Source organism: Trichechus manatus, unplaced genomic scaffold (genome assembly GCF_000243295.1).
Source record: "Trichechus manatus latirostris isolate Lorelei unplaced genomic scaffold, TriManLat1.0 scaffold00004, whole genome shotgun sequence".
Taxonomy (NCBI): domain Eukaryota; kingdom Metazoa; phylum Chordata; class Mammalia; order Sirenia; family Trichechidae; genus Trichechus; species Trichechus manatus.
In genome coordinates this window covers 14666686-14684425 of record NW_004443940.1, presented here as the reverse complement: position 1 = coordinate 14684425, position 17740 = coordinate 14666686, and the positions used below count along the sequence as shown (strand labels likewise).

General features: G+C 39.0%; 1 protein-coding gene across 4 annotated transcripts in view; it reads right to left on the bottom strand.

Moving 5' to 3' along the window:
* PPP3R1 (protein phosphatase 3 regulatory subunit B, alpha) overlaps positions 1-17740 on the bottom strand; it is a 71216-nt gene that overhangs the window by 25588 nt on the left and 27888 nt on the right. For 2 of the 4 annotated variants that reach the window (XM_023733169.1, XM_023733160.1), the window contains exon 2: positions 8607-8646. In XM_023733169.1, the coding sequence (XP_023588937.1) occupies positions 8607-8619 (13 nt within the window). In that variant the 5' untranslated portion in view covers positions 8620-8646. Of the gene's footprint in view, positions 1-8606; positions 8647-9108; positions 10569-17740 lie in introns of those variants that run through there. The other 2 variants (XM_004369255.2, XM_023733166.1) reach the window with 2 other exon arrangements.

Genomic DNA, 17740 nt, shown 5'->3' with positions numbered 1-17740 from the left:
TTTTATCTCATAAGAAACAGTATTTTAAGAATAAAATGTTTCAAGAGAGTTTTTAACCATTCACATTCAAACTGAATTTTTATCAATATTACCAGGGTTTCCTCCAAAGAATTCTGGATGATGAATAAAGTGAATTGGGAGTGACCCAGAGATGAGCATTCAAAACACACATTATTTAAAAATGGGAGTGAGTTAAGCTAGTCTACATAAAAAAGCATAAAGGAGTGCTGAAATGAAGACAGAAATAAAACTATCTTAAACTGATTTTTTTCTAAAAAAAAATTATTTGGTTTTAAAACAAAACCCCAGTCTAAGTAAAGAATACGAACATGAGATATTCTTTAAAACTTAAACCACAAATATCCCCTGAAGTCCTCTTAAAACCAAACAATAGTTTAGCTTAACCAGTAAAAAATGTCTGCCTCCAGCATTATGCTCTTTTAAGAACTATCTACCGTATTCCCATGCAAATAACGTACCCCTTCCGTGTGTTTGCCAGCTGTACCTTCCCCCATCCACGAGGCACCCTCACCAAGTGCCACCATGCCAATCTTCTTCCACATGTTACTATAAAAGAAAATTAGCACAGTGCACTTACGAAAATACCTCTGTGAGGGGCCGGCATGGCCGGCAAACAAATGCAGAAGTCACGCATTATTTGCGCAAAAATACAGGATATGGGATCAAAGTCACGACAGCAACTCAAAAGAACAGATATGAAACATGGGGGCAGTGAGTTTGTTAATGGGGGAGGGAGAACTCAGAAAATGAGGGTGAGAATGGTTGCTCAACTTGAAAAATGTAATCACTATCACTGAACTGTACATGTAGAAACGGTTGAACTGGTGTATGTTTTGCTTTTTTATATTCTCAACAACAAAAAAATAAAACTAAAAAAAACAAAACAAAAACTAAACTTCCCTAAGACAATCTGATGAAGAGCAAAGATTAACAACACAATAAATCAACAATGTAAAGTCAATATCCCTGCGCTTTCAAGTCACCTGTAAATATTCAAATCAGAAACAAAACTGCTTGAATAACAAACTGTTTATTCAAAATTGGAGCAGCGTCCTAATGGCTAGAGATACCTTCAACAAATGCAGCTGAATAAGGTTTCTAGAGATTGTTCATTATGCAAAAGGAAACATTCCTGTAGACTCTGCCAAGGGCTTCTTAGGTCACCTTCTAATGAAAGAAAGTTGAGAAATCTTTTTAGATAAAAGACTTAATCTTTCATCTACATTCCAATTACAAAATAGGACCTGCAGTTACCAGTTTTATCAAAACCATTCAGAACTGTATAGTGGTTTTAACAAGAAACATTAAAAATGAGTTAAATCTGATGTTCCACTCATACTTTCAATTGTGCCCCAATGCAATCCTCTGCTTATCTAAAGTAGTATCTTTCACTCAGTCACTTTTCCAAGATATCATGCCAAGTTACAACTAAGGCCTCAACTGTGAGCAAGTCACCACAATAGAGGATACATTTCCTAGTCCAGACAAGTAAGCCAACAGACAGAAACAAAGTCACAATGGCCTGGCATGATTTCACTTGATAAAAATGCAACACTACATTGCGTGACACAAAAATCAGAGATTACCTATGTCTTAGGCAAATCCAGTTTTGCCTAAAATCATTCATGTAGACAAATACAACGTTGATCTTGTAAGATTTACTATAAGAGAGCTTGTACAGTGTTGTGATTAAGAATATGACTCTGGAGCATGACTGCCAGAGATCAAATTCTGGCTTTGCTACTTACCTGCTATGTGACCTCTGGCCAGCAACGTAAGGCCTCCCTGCCTGTTTTCTCATCTGCACGCTGGAGAAACTCTAACTACCTCTGTTATGAGGCTATCGTGGGGATTAAAAGGGTTAACGTATATAAAATGTTTAGAATAGTATCTGGCACATAGTAAGTGTATGTAAGTATTTGGTGTTATTAGAGGGGAAAAAATTATAAGATGACTGGTAACTAATCAGTTAACTAGTTATTTATCTATGTAGACAATTAATTGTCTATATGGTCCAGCTCTAAACTCTAACTAGCTTATTCAGTCAATGAGTATTTACTAAGCATCTGCTTTATGGCAGGCTTTGTACATGCTTCTACTGTCAATGCCCCAATTCTTTTATTGGTGAAAATTAGCTTAAACAGCCACTTATTCTTTTTAAAGCCTGCTGTGTTGCAAGCTATCCTTAACTGTGATTAAATATTACTTCTCTCTGATACGACTTGGTTACTCCCACCTCTCCCTTTTTCCATTCATTTAAAAAATCTTTTATAAAGGAAAATTTAAAACACATATAAAAGTTGAGAGAAGGGTATAATGAATCCCATATGCCCATTATCCACCTTCGACCATTAAGACATGGGAAATACTATTTTATCTATACCCCCACCATGATGATTTTTGGAGCAAATCCCAGACAAAGCACTTTATTGTTATTTCGGCATTTATTAACAATCTCTAAAAGACAAAGACCATTTTTAAAAATGTCACGGTAACATTATTAAACCTAAAAGTCAGTAATTCCATTAATATCAAATATTCAGTAAGTATTCAAATTTCCCCCAAATGTCACAATTGATTTTTTGGTAATCCACTGAATTTAGCAATTAGGCAGTATGTCAACAAAATGAAGGTGACTTTAACAGCAATTTCAGTGTAGTAGTAGCAGATGAAAGCCAGACTGCAGTAGGCCAAGAAATTAGCAGGAATAAGAAAATGGAGATAACTGGGTATGCTCTTCCGAGAAGCTCAAAGATAAGAAAAATGGAGAAAAACTGGGACGTAGCAAGAGGTATATGTAGGATCATGATCAAAGAGTTGATTATGTTTGTAAACTGAAGAGAAAGAGAGAGGCTGAAGACATAGGACAAAACAAAGAGAAACTAATAAAGTAACATCCTGGAGACGAGAGGGGATGAGATCAAAAGCACAAGTGGAAGGGCTATATCAAATACTTAGCACACATACTAAAGAACACCTGGCTTTTGCTATCTTGGATGTGTAGAAGAGAACATCCACCTGCCTTTTGCCTTGGTACATTTTTCTTTGCAACCAGGTAAACAGTCCTCGGTCTCAGACTAAAGCGAGAGAAGACAAGAACCTGGGATATACTGTTTTCTTGGGACCTCTGTTCTTTGACTGAAAAGCATAAACTTACTTCCTAGTACCTCGTCCTCATCAGAGTTGTACCAGCAACAACCAATCCCCTAACTCTACCTGCAGCGTGAAGTCAGGCTAACTACAGACTGCCAAACCTCTTTCCTGCCCACTAGCAACCGGAGGAATAATTAGGTCACATGCTCAAACTGAATAGTCAGTGGCAAGGCTCACTTTTTAATGGAACTCTTTCAAATCTAGAGAACAATAAAACTGACCCATTAATTCTTTTTTTATTGTTGTAGTCTAAACAAAGTTTACATTTCAAGTTAGTCTCCCATACAAAATTGTATACATACTTTGTTATGTGACCCTAACTGCTCACCCCATTCTGCGACAGCACACTCCTCCTTTCCGTCCCTGATTCCCCATGTCCAGTCAACCAGCTCCTAACCCTCTCTGCCTTCCCATCTCACCTCCAGACAGAAGCTGCCCCTTTGGTCTCTTGTATCTACTTGAGCTAAGAGGCCTACTCCTCACGAGTATCACTATGTCCCACAGTCCAATCCAATCCCTGTCTGAGGAGTTGGCCTCGGAAACTGTTTTAGTTCTGGGCTGATAGAGAATCCAGGGGCCATGCTTTCTGGTGACCCATTAATTTTGCTAGAGACAAGGTTTATAGATCTACAACAGAACAGTGTGAGACTTCTCTACCTTGACCATAGTCCAGAGATACCTTAGTACTAAGGTAGTGACAGAAAGCTATAATAGTCTGTAACCATGTTCAGCATGCTTTTTCTGTAAAAGGCCAGAAAGCGAATACTTTAGGCTTTGTGGGCCATATGCTCTTTGCTGCAACTACTTAACTCTGGCACTGTAGCGTGAAAGCAGCCATGGATAGTATGTAAATGAGCGAGCAGGCTGGGTTCCAATAAAATTTTACTGGGAAGAACTGATCAGTGGGCAGTAGTTTATCAACCACTGCTCTATGAAGTCCTAACTGGGCTCATGGTTTTGATCAATTCTAGCAATATTCTGGATGTAACATTTTATCTTCACACTTAAAATAGAAATGCACACCTATATATGATCTAATTTTATAAGAAATTAATAGGAGGAGGCCTGGAAGGAAACAATAAAATAAAATCAAGATAGTAGTTGGGATGGCAGGATTATGCATAATTGGTCATCATTTACCAAAAAAAATGTTTAAATAACTGTAAAAGTTATACAATGGAGCATGAAATGACTTCATAAACAAGCGATAACAGCTTATAATAACTACCATAAAGAAAACAAGCAGGGTACTACCCATGGTAAGAGAGCATCAGAGGAGGGTCAGTAGTGACAGAAGACATCTCCAAGGAGATGGCATTTATGCTGAGAGCTGAAGGAGAATAATATCATCCAAGTAAAGAGCTGATAGAAGAGCATTCGCCCAATGCTCATAAGCAAGCAAAGGTATTGATGAAATACAAGAAACTGACAAATATTTTTGGGAAGGTGGATTGCTAAACATAATGAGAAATGGGGAAAGGGACACCTCATTTCAAGGTAATAGGGTTCCCAAGTAAAGCAGGACCAGCATCATCCAACAAGGACAGAAAGAGCTGCTTCTGCTGGCAAGGAGAGCTGAGAATGGCTTGGAAGTTCACGGACCTCATGATATCTAAATCTGCCCATTCCAAATCTAAGGATTTCCTGCTATCCCAAGGATCGCCCTTCCACATCAGAAGTCTTTTCATTTCTTTTCAAGGCATTCATAGAAGCTCTCTGGCCCTCTGACTGTACCCTGAATCAAGAATTTCTAAAGTTGTTCTTTTTTTTTCTTTCAGCTCTCCAGTACAGTCAAAAATAACCAGCCCACATTCCTCATTCTCTCTCTAAAGATCTTTTGCAATACCCCCACTTTACAACAGGGTTCCATTCCAACAACTCCGTCGGAAGTCAGTTCTGATGTGAGCCGAATTTTTTTTTTTTTAATTTAGTTTTCATCATTATTGCCTTTTATTATCAGTATCTTTACAAATACGATCTTTGTCTTTGGGGGTTGGCATGAGAATGAGAACAGCAAAATACACAATGCAACAGTGTATGTAGTACATATTACTAACAATAAGATATCCAAAAAACAAAAAAACTCAAACGGACGGTTGTAAATGCAGTTTGTTGTTAACTCGAATACGTCGTGGAAGTCAGGGACTATGTGTAGTTACTTGTTCTACCAAAGTTTGCCTTCAATAGGCACTTTATTTTATACAACCACAAATAATAAATAAGTTAACTGTTCATCACTGTGTACCACAGGCTACCAACATTCTATTTTCTCATGATAATGGGATCATCAATCACTACCTTCAATATATTCAACCAGGTCATATAACCAATCCAGACTTCCATTACCTTGAGAGTGTACTGTCCTACAACCATTCCTGATACCAAAACTATATTATTCAGGGTTCAGACAACAAAATCAACCTTAGCTATTTTAAGCAACAGAGACTGGTTTTCAGTGAGCGTTAGAGATCACTACAAGGCTGAAAAAAACAGGCTCTATGTCAAGCTTTTAGGAGCAACTAAATACAACAGAACTGGGCCACCAAAGGAACCAATGCTTGTCCTACAATCAATCAGGAAGCTGCACATGAATCTGAAAGCATCTTCTACTCCAGAACATTGAACAACAACAATGAAATCCAACTTATAGTCACAATCCTAGCAGTAAAAACATTATAAACAGAACAAACTCAAACTCACGTCCACCTTCCAAATCTCACGAGTGTACCTGTGGCAGAAACAAACTAACATTCAGAACCCTAGCTGCAAAGGAGTACGAGAAATGTACTTTTCAGGTTTTATAGTTTCTGAATCCCAGAAGGAGGTCTGAATGATGCTGAACACCCCCCGATAAAAATAACATGAAATTCTGGTCGCCATGCCTCAATACACATGCTACAATGGGAGAGGACAGAAAGCAACTGAAGTAATTTAGGAAATGAAGTTGCCCAGAGAATAGAGGGCAAAAAACAGAATAGAAAAAATTTTTTTAAAGATGTTGGGCAGAGAGGGTGAGGAATGGGTAGAGTGTATAGGACAGAATTAATAAAACTAGCATGTATAAGAACAGAATGACCAAGGACTTAAGAGTCACTAAATCTTTATCTTTTATTTTTAAATATTAAACTTTAAAGAAAATAAATGAAAAGAAATAAATATGTTGCTCTATATGTCAAATTATCTTTTGTTTTGTTGTACTTTATTCCTAATCCCAAGAACTAACCAGAATAAAGTAAAACCAAAATTTGCAGGGATGAAAAACTGTGAAGGTACAATTCTGTATTTCTTAAAGGAAGGACAGAAAGAACATGCTTAGATAAAACAGACCATAAATGGACTACCATCAGATGCCCAGGTTGCCAAACCACTAGTCTTTTATTTGTCCTAATGCATTATAATACAAGTAAATTGTTGTTTTTAGTTGTTGTTGATTCAACTCCGACTCATGGCGACCCCATGTGTCTCAGAGAGGAACTGTATTCCATAGGGTTTAAAGGCTGCAGCCTTTCAGAAACAGACTGCCAGGCCTGTTTCCCAAGACGCTTCTGAGTGCAACCTTTAAGCTAGTAGTCAGCACTTAACCGTTTGCGCCACGCAGGGGCTTCTTACAAGGAAATTAACTAACTCTAATTCTACACTAAAATCTAGTCCTTCAAGCATTAAGCTTCCATCAAATGCATACATGAAAATGTAAGACTTCCTTCAAACAAACTTAAAAATAAAACATTCTAAATATTAGAAAAAGGTTTTAGACAACAGACTTCTACTAACTTGGAAGTTCGCCATTCAGTCAGGTAACAACAAAGAAACGATCACCCCCTCCCCATCTCACCCCAGGATTTTTAAAATTAACTAAACAGTTTTGTGATTCCACTTGTTCCAAAAAAAAAAAGAAAAAAGTAAACTAAAAAACAGACTTCATGGACTCTGTGTGTCCTATCTGCTTCTCCTTCCTAGACACATGGCAGATTATACCTTTCAGATCCTCTGCAGTTTGGTAGGGCCGTGTGGCTTGTTCTGGACTTTAATACATGAGCATAAGTAATGGAAGTCACTCCTGGGCCAATGAAGATAAAAGCTCTGCCTGCAGGTCCTTCCACTACCCTCTTCCCCCAGCAATTTTGGGAAGCATGCACTGACATGGCAGCAGTACAAGATGAAAGGAGCCTGGATCCCTGAGTCACCAAGCAGAGGAAAGTTCCTACAAACCCACTCACCTGAAAAACCTCTGTTGGGTTAAGTCATTAAGATTTCGGCGTTTGTTATTTGTAAACTACAGCATAGTACAAATTTTAGTAAAAGAAGAGGCCTATAAAAAATATTTTACTACTCTGGTAACTTAAAAGACTATATACCTCAAATTCACTATCCATTTTAAATAGTTAAAAGCTTAACTATATAAACCCACTGCCATCGAGTCAACTTCGACTCACAGCAACCCTACTGGCAAACCAGAACTGCCCCATAGGGTTTCCAAGGAAAAACTGGTGGATTAGAACTGCCGACCTTTTGGTTAGCTGCCAAGCTCTTAGCCACTGTGCCACTAGGGCTCCACTTTTATACCAAAACCAAACCAAATTTGTTGCCGTCAAGTCGAATCCAACTCACAGTGGCCCTCTAGGACAGAGGAGAACTACCCCATAGGGTTTCCAAGGAGCGGCTGGTGGATTCAAACTGCCGACCTTTTGGTTAGCAGCCAAGCTCTTAACCACTGTGCCACCAGGGCAAGTGGGTAAATACATATAAAAGATGTGTATGAGGTATACACACACACACACACAAATGCGTGTACATGTGTGTATATGTGAATAAAGGAAACTTTTTGTGTGTGTGGTGAAAACATACACATCAAAACATACACCAACTCAGTAATTTCTACACATACAATTCAGTGGCATTGGTTACATTCTTCAAGTTGTACAACCATTCTTGTTATCTTTTCCAAATTATTCCACCACCATTAACATAAACTCACTGCTCCCTAAGCTTCTCATCCAACCTTTCAAGTTGATGTTGTTTATTTATAGATATAGATGATTCTATATAGATATATTCTATATAGGTATAGGTAATTCTTTAAAAGAGCACAATGCTCAATACAAACATTCTTTACTAATTAAGCTAAACCACTGTTTGGTTTAAAGACGTCTTTGGGGGATAGTTTTGGTTTAAGATTTAAAGATTACATTAGGCCATAGTTTTGGAGAAGGGGGGCAGGTCATTCAACTTTAATGGCTCCAGAAAGCCTAGATTCCATGAGAATTTGAAATTATGTTCTACATTTTCCCTCCTTTTGATCTGGATTCTTCTACAGAATCTTGGATCAAAATATTCAGTATTGATAGTCAAGCACTATCGAGTTCTTCTGGTATCATGGCAAGGAAGCAGTTTAAGAGAAACTCTTGGTAACAAAAATACTTAATTTGACTTACAGTGTGAGCACATCTCCAAAGGGTAACTTGCCTCATTTCCCTGCGGGGAAAAAAAAGGAAATAATTAGTCACAAATCAGCACAAAGTTCTTTAAAATATTAAACTCATATAATTTTAGTCACAAGACATGTGGAAATAAACCTTAAACTAATGTATCTAGATTCATAAATTATTCATACTTTTTAAATTGATTTAAAAAAGTTATAACATTTTATAGAAAGAACTCTCCAACCAAACAGGCCTGAGTTGTGGCTCTGCCACTTACAAACGGGCAAACCTAGGCAAACGTGACCCAAACATTTAATTAAAATTTAAGTACTTTTTAATACCCTAAATGTGCTACACATCAAATTTTCACACAATGGAGACTGTCAATGCTCTAACTTGTCTTGCTAGGTTAACTCATCTTGGGGTAGAGCTCAGAATAAAGATTCTCCTGCCATTTAACTGAACAGCTTCCTAACAGTACAAAGTGAGCTGTTAAAAAAAAAAAAACACAAACCTGTTTCCATTTATACCTGTGTGAAACAGAATTTTCTATATGCTGTGCAACTAAAATAAGAAAAATACTAGCAGGAAGGTGAGTCCAATATAAGACAGCCAACCACTTGTACCCATTTCAAAATTCTGTACTCATGAAAATCTTAGCTCATAAATAGATACAAAGTTAACATAATTAAGCTAAACTTCCAATTTATGAAAAAATAAAAATTATCTATTTTCTATACTAGGATTCCATGTAAAGTTTATTTAAGGAAAAGGGTGTCCAAAAAATAAAGTATAAAAAACTACAGACCTGGTCCAATGCCTACATTAAACAAATCTGAAGAACTGGGCCCAGGAGGTCAAGTATCTGGTGGAAGATCACACCACTTGATTAGTAGTGGAACAAAGAAAAGTTCTAAATCTAAAACCGTAAAAGTTCCAAGCATAGCAGACTCACACGAGGTAAAACCATTAAGCTCTTTAAAAAAGAACTATAGAATTTAAAATAATTTAAATTAAGTTTTAAAAATTCAATAGCAAAATTTGGAGTACTAAGTAGCCTATATTCTGTTTATCTAATCTTGGCCCTGCCAGCAATTAAACAGCACTAAGTGTGCAATGGGATTAATATTTGAATATATATATATATCCTAAAGAGCTACTGAAAAGCAGTCTGAAAAAAATTTTTTGTCAGTCTGGCTGGCTGGTTTTTAAATTGCTAAAAGTATCTCCAATCCTATATAAACTTAAGGTCTAAGAAAAGTTCTATCAGTAAATTGCTGTTGCTAGTTACTGTCAAGTCAACTGCAACTCATGGCGACCCCATGTGGGCAGAGTACAACTTCCCCATGCAGTTTTCAAGGCTGTGACCTTTTTGAAGCAGGCTGCCATGCCTTTCTTCGGAGGCACCTCTGGGTAGATTCAAACTTCTAACCATTCAGCTAGTAGCTGAACACTTAACCATCTGCACCACTCAGGGATTCCCATCAGTAAATTACTCTATTTTTTTGCAACTAGCACGCCCAGGTAAATAATGCACACATACATACAACACACGGAAATGATGAAATTATGGGTAAAAGTTCTGGCATGAATATACACTGTATGTCTCGTGACATTTTCAGAAGTGAATTTTGGCCTCATTTACCCTCATTTAATTGTTCAAAGATGTTACTTTTGATCCTATTTGTATAATAATAAAGGTATAAGCCATGGTCAACAAGTCATGGATCATGTTTGGTAGTATCCACGTAACTGGAAAATAAACCACTGAAACTGTGCATTTACTCTGGGGCAGTTCGCAGCCCAGCCTGAGAACAGTGGGGTTCCTTGCAGCAAATCTGCGCCCAGGTACAAAGGGTCAGAGATGGGCAAAGGTTGGGCAAAGGGCTGCGCTGGCGCAGCGGTCACAGCCCAAGCACAGGCTGGTCCCGCGGCAGGCGGGGCCATTGCCAGCGTGCACATGGGTCCCGCTGTGCTGACCCCACAAGATGTCGGGCAGCAGGACAGGTGCAGTACGAGCGCGATCAGTTGGACCCTCTAGAGGGACACACACCCGCTCTGAACCCACAGCTCTCACGCCAGCCCCACGGCGTCTGCCCAGGTGGGAAATTCAAATGACCCAAAAGAGGCGACAGGCCAGCCAGACGGTGCTGTAGCGCGCCGGCCTCGCTGGCCTGAGTGGCCACAGAACCGTGCACCTCCCGTGGGAGCCGGATGCTCTGGCAAGGGCTGTTTCCAGGGTGGAAAAAGTGATTTCTTCCTGCATTGGAGAAAGCGGTTTGCACAGCAGGGAAGGAATCCTGCCAGTAGAGGGGCTGCTTTAGAAGCTCAAGGGTAGGCTGGTGAGGGTCTGGTGCTGGGAACCAAACCTCCGTGTCAACAGGCACCAAGACGAAGACTTAACATTAAATCCGCTGGACATAAAAAACAATTCAAACTGAAGTCAACAACATGTAAAAAAAAATATTGGTATAAGTGCACTTTATGAAAATAACTCGTGGGGGCTGCAAAGTATGCAAAAAACATCTAACACGTGCATTGTGTAAAAATACGCAGCATTTTCAATTCTTGTCATGTTGCCAGTAAGCACTCTCTTCCAGAAGTGGTTAAATTTTACGTCTGTATTGTGAAAGAGCCCTGGTGGTGCAGTGTAGTTAAGCGCTTGGCTGCTAACCAAAAAGTCGGCGGTTCGAACTCACCAGCCACTCTGGGGAAGAAAGATGTAGTAGTCTGCTTCCATAAAGATTTACAGCCTTAGAAATCTATTGGGCAGTTCTATTCTGTCCTATAGGGTCGCTATGAGTCAGAATCTACTCGATGGCAACGGCTTTTTGGTTTAAGTATGCATTAAATACTTATTAAAGTAAGGATGGAAAAAATAGCAAACATTAGCAAAGATTGATTTTATTAATGAACAAACACGAATTTCTGCTTATTTTGCACCTTTCATCCTAAGATTCTTACAAATAATTCCTGTCTTTTATTGCCTCATATTCTTGTAAGTCTTAATTTTGAAAATATTCTTTTTCTTTTTAAATCTTCATTCTCTCCACCTTTTAGTTAAATATGTTTTTTGCAAGGTTCTCAAAAGAATACACTGATATTTTATTTACTAAACCTTGGATTATCACTGTGAGGTTTTGTTTTTTGAATTTTTTAAAAATAAGTAAGGTTATAATTGTTTTATAAGTAAAGACAAAATGCTGATGTGGTAGTTTCAGGCTGACTTTTGAAACCACATCCTTGTTTCTTTAGTTCACTGACCTCTACAGTGTTATCCATTTTTTATAAAGGATACCACTCGTACCCTTTTCATCTGGATCACTCCTTCCTGGCCGGTGTACAAAGGACCCAAAGACCAGCCAGGCCAGGGCCCTGAGGGCTTTCCACCAACACTGAACACATCATCTCTCTCCTAAACTGAGGATCCACGTATCCAAAAGGTTATCTCAACCTCAACCTGTCCAAACTTACCACATCACATTCCTGTTAAAATTCAATAGCTCCCCAATGTCTTCAGGATACAAATAAAAAATCCTTAGCAAAAACACGTAAAAGCCCTTTAAGAGAACTCCAACCTCTGCAGTCACTCCCCCCATCTCGACCTTACACCCCTCAAATAAACCAGTAAAGCAGTTCCCCTAATATGTCATACACAGCAGGGTCTCCAAGAATACTGCCTCCTTTGAGAACACCTTGCTTTGGCCAATCTCTTCTTCAGCTGGATTCTACTCTAATAGTATGAGTCAGAGAAGTAATCCTGGGCCAGTTCATGTTGGGCCTTGGTAAGAATGACACAATTTGTTTGATATTTTAAAAGGAAGATTGGGGGAGGGAGAGTGGAGCAAGGCAGTGAAAGCAGAGAGAACAGTTAGAGGCTACTGCAATAATCCAGGCATGAGACAGTGGTAACTTGGAACAAGGTGACAGCAGTGGAGGAGATGAAATGTAAAATACTGAACATATTTTTAAGGTAGACCTGGCATTAGTTGTTCAGGACTATATACGGAGAAAGAGAAAAAGAAGAGTCAAGGATGACTCTGAGATTTGGTGGAAAACCTCCCCGATCTCCCCTATTTATTTTTTAATGGAAGACAATCCATGAAGGAATTCTGCTGTAAAAGCTCAATCAGAATATAGAATAAAAAAAGCAAAAATCCCTGTTTACATCCCTTCCCCATACTTCCCCCAGAAGTAACCATATATCCCTTCCCCACACTTCCCCCCAGAAGTAACCAACTGTTTTAGAACACGTTATAAACTGTCATAAAGCATGTATTTGTCCGATTTTTTAAATATTATTAAAGAAGAAAACATTTTTTGAGTACTTGATGTATTTCAGGGACTCCAAGTAGATAGTTATACTTCTTATAGAATGTGTGTTATATCTAGCATGTAACTAACTCTACCTCTTACTAGCTCTGCGACCTTCAACAAATTTCTTAAATTATCTGTGCCTCCATTTTCTATATATAAAATGGGGATAGTAATAGAAATTTACATCATAAGGTGGTTGTGAGGCATAAACTAATATACATAATGCACTAGAACAGTTCCTTACACATAGTAAGTACAGTATAATATAAACATGTGCTATTATTTTTACTAGGGTAGACTTATACCCACCTACCCACTGCCATCGAGTTGCTTCCAACTCATAGTGACCTCACCGGATTTCCAACGCTGTAAATCTCTATGGAAGCAGCTTGCCACATCTTTCTCCCGCAGAGCTGCTGGTGGCCTCAAACTACTGACCTTTTGGGTTAGCAGTCAAGTGCTTTAACCACTGGGCCACCAGAGCTCCTCAGTGCAGTATAAATACTGGTAAGAATTAAGCATAGGATCTAAAAAACAGTCCATCAGAGAGAGGCATACGACCCGATACAGGAGGTCAGAGAAGGTAAACTATAGTGGTTGAAAGATCAGGGGCTGTCAAGGTGAGGAAGGAAGACTGCAAAGAGGCAGCAGGTTCTACATCTTAACTGTGGTCGTGGCTCCTTAGAAAGGAGGATGGCAAGACTTTGTCTTACATTCTTTGGACATGTTATCAGGAAGGACCAGTCCCTAGAGAAGAACATCATGCTTGGTATAAGGTAGAGGGTCTACGAAAAAGAGGAAGACCCTTAACAAGATGGGCTGACACAGTGGCTGCAACAATGGGCTCAAACATATCAACTACTGTGAGGATGGTGCAAGACTGGGCAGTGTTTCGTTCTGTTGCACGTAGGGTCACTATGAGTCAGAATTGACTCAAACGTACCTAACAACAAGAAGCCCATTCCAAGTATAATGGAACTGCTTCACAACACATAAATTTAAGTCTCTAGTCAAGAAAGATAGTCTCATCACTTTCTTTAAAATAATAATATAGTTTCATATAATTGCCATACTATTATTCACAACTCAAAAGCTATGTGGATTTTTGTCTTCATAAAGTACATAAGCATTTCAAGGAAGCAAATTACATTATTTTTCAGATTCATTTTCTAGTAACATGACAAACCAGAAATTATTTACAGTAACAGAAATCTTGAACCTTTTACAGTGACACCTGTGAGACCTATAAGTCGATGAGAATGCCCTGTTTTTCCAGGTCTCTCAAGTTTTCCGCCTTTGACAGAATGCAGCCTTACCACTCTTCTATTGCTCTCTGACAGGTTTCCACCTTATACAGGTTCAGGCTTTTGCAGGTTTTACTGTAATTCTTTCATCTCTTACTGAGTTCCCTTTTTAGATTTGAAGATCCATGAAGGCAGCAAATGTCTCATCTTTTGATATTCCTTGCCACATTTAACACTGCCCTAGATTATTTTAAGGGAAAATTTATAGGTGCATGGTAAAAATCTACATAGTCTTAAAGAACTAGATACAAGTGATTTTCAAGCATCAATGTATCGAAGAATATGGTTAAATTAAGGGCACATTATGTTGTTGTTAGGTGCTGTCGAGTCAGCTCTGACTCATAGCAACCCTGCGTACAAAAGAACAAAACACTGCCTGGTCCTGAGCAATCCTCACAATCACTGCTATGTTTGAGTCCACTCTTGCAGCCACTGTGTCAATCCCATCTTGCCGAGTGCCCTTCTCTTTTTTGTTGACCAAGCACGATGTCCTTCTCCAGGGACTGGTCCCTCCTGACAACAGGTCCAAAGTAGATGAAGTCTCAACATCCTTGCTTCCTAGGAGCACTCTGGCTGTACTTCTTCCAAGACAGACTTGTTCATTCTTCTGCAGTCCATGGGATATATTATTCTTCACCAATACCGTAATTCAAACGTATCAATTCTTCGATCTGCCTTATTCATAGTCCAGCTGTCACAAGCATGAGAGGTGACTGAAAATCCCACGGCTTGGTTCAGGCACACCTTAGTTCTCAAAGTGACATCTTTGCTTTTCAACATTTTAAACAGGTCTTTTGCTGCAGATTCGCCCAACGTAATAATACGTCATTTGATTTCAGGGGGCAGCGTATGATCAAGAACTGATGGTACTGAAGGAAGAAGTCCAAGTTGCACTGAAGGCACTGGTGAAAAACAAGGCTCCAGGAATTGACGGAATTCCAATTGAAGGCACACTGTTAAGACTCAATAAATTCTTAAAATCCACTTGTTATTAAAGTACTTCAGATATTCATTTTTCTTCATGCTTGCTTTTCATAATGAGTATCTATTAAGCATTTGGCTCTACATACATTTTAAACAGGCAAAGAAGACTCTAATACTGAAGTAATATTTACAGTTCACAAGGAGAGCCTATAACCAAACAAGGCAATGCTGTCACCACTTAATAAAGTCTATTAAGTCTAGGAAAAAAATTATTGTTTAAATTTTCTGACAGCATGCCCTTTGAAAATATTCTAAACTTTACAGTACGCACCTATAAAATTTTTTATACTCTCAAATGTTGACACTTTAAGATCAACTAAACAAAATGATAGAGATCTAAAAAACACTTCATTTCTTTGTCAAAAATATTTCTTCCATATTTTCCTACTGCTACTGATTTAATGTGTACAAACACCAATTATCACGATAAATAAATGTTTAAAACAATGTTGAATAACACAGACCTGAAGAAAAAGTTATCTGCTGAAGGACAAATTTTGCCAACTTCCTACACTTAATGTGGCAATTATTATAAAGAAATCAACTTTTTTCTGGAGGAAAATCACTGACCCTCTTAATAACTGTCCTAGACCAGATATTCTTTGTTCTTAGGAATATTTAAACAGGTTGTGAAGCTAAGAATGGATGAAATTGGGGAAAGACCAAAGAGTAGAAAAGCAAGGGATAAAAATCACTGATGGCAGTAGACTTCCAGTGCCCAGTCTGTCTCCATCAAGCACACGCACCTCTCCAGGCACTGACTTCTCATGGAGGAAACTGAGATAGACCAGACGACTTCAAGAGGTTCTTCCAGCTGTATTAGTTTTATTTTTTTACTAGTAATGAAGACGTTAGACATATTTAAAAATAGGTACTAAAGAGAGAGAGAGGAGGGGAGGGAGACAGGAAAAACAAGCTGAAGGTCAAGAAACTCCTTAAAGCATTCTGTTGACCCAACAGACAAAGTTTTCCAAATAAGATATACTTAACTTTTTATTATTTTCTACTGTAGGCCAGTACAAGACAACGTTATAAAGGAAAAAGCAATAATCTCTTGCAGTGCAATGAGTTGCTTTTATATGGCCTTTCTCGCCACAGCCTTATAAATCACCTGGGTGGAACTATGCAAATAAGGTAATTGTGGCCCACCAAGGGGATTGGTCAGTTTTGCCATTCCAGTAGGCTTAAAATGAGCCATCCCAAAGGTGGAAAGAGAGGATCTCATCCCCACTAAGGACGAAGAGCCAGGACAGGAGCATGTCCTTTGGGCCTGGGATTCCTACGTTGAGACCCTCCTAGACCCAGGAGACAAAGAGAGAGCTGTAACACCGAAGATGAAGATGGCAAGAAACAGCGGCAGAGAAATCACAGCAGCAGAGGCAGAAGAATAAGACAAACTGCAGGAGGTGAAATAGTGGGTTTCCCAGCCTATGCGGCAAGAAAGCTGAGTGCCTTTGGGCAGGAGGCTTGCTGGCAGAGTAGGGTGCCTCCAGGCACTTGGTGGAGCTAGGTTTGCCAACCCTTGGAGCTAGAGGTGAGGGTCTTAGGGCCCACCTTAGGGCTGAAGCTTACTGGTGGGGTGCCTCGGGGCACTCACCAGCAGAGTTAAAAGAGCTCTGTAACACTTGCCTGAGCAGGGCAGAGGCCAAGGGCCAGAGGGAGGCTGCCCACAGGCACAGCAGAGAAGAGGCTGTCCTGATCAAAGAACTGTATCTTGAGTGTTCCTGAATCTGAATTGTATCCTGCTACTTCCCTAACAAACCCCATAACCGTGAGTATGGTCTATGAGTTCTGTGTGGCCACTGCAATGAATTACTGAATCCAGCAGAGAAGTAGAGAATGCCATGGGAGGGACGGCTGGTGTCAGCACTGGTAAAGATGGTGGAGAGAGGAGGCATGTCTGACCTCTGCCTCAGAGGAATCAGCCTTGGGCTGTTTATCTTGAGTCTCCTCCCCTCTTGTGAAGTTAGAGGAGGTCAGACACCTCTGCCACATCATTTTTACACCTCTGAAGTAAAAGTTGTTAGCAATATAAATCTAAAATGATTTTATAACAACAAATTTGGTGCCAGGGATTTTGTGACCACTTTCTGGGAATTTTGTTATCTGTTATCACATGGCAAGAATATTCATTAAGATTGTATAATATTGTAAAATAATGACTACTTTTTCAATAGAAGCCAATGACATATTTATACTTTCCAAATGACTAAAGGAGGAAAATAAAATTGTCTATAAGTTTCTAGCTTATCAATGCAGCCATAATCAGGCTCTATAACTTGCTTGAATCCACCTAGCAAATGTCTGAAGGTATGTAACATCTGTTAACTATTTTAAAGATCCTATTCAGTAATGTGGCCTGAGATAATCATATCTATTACTCAATTTTACAGTTAAATCTCCTGTTAAACTAGCATAGACAACTAAACTACTCATTCCTATGTTTCTCATTAGGTGAAATTCCAGGCGCCAGGGAGCACATGGGTCTGGGAGACATTCAAGTTCCACCCAGCCAAAGTAAACATCTCCTCTAACACCTGA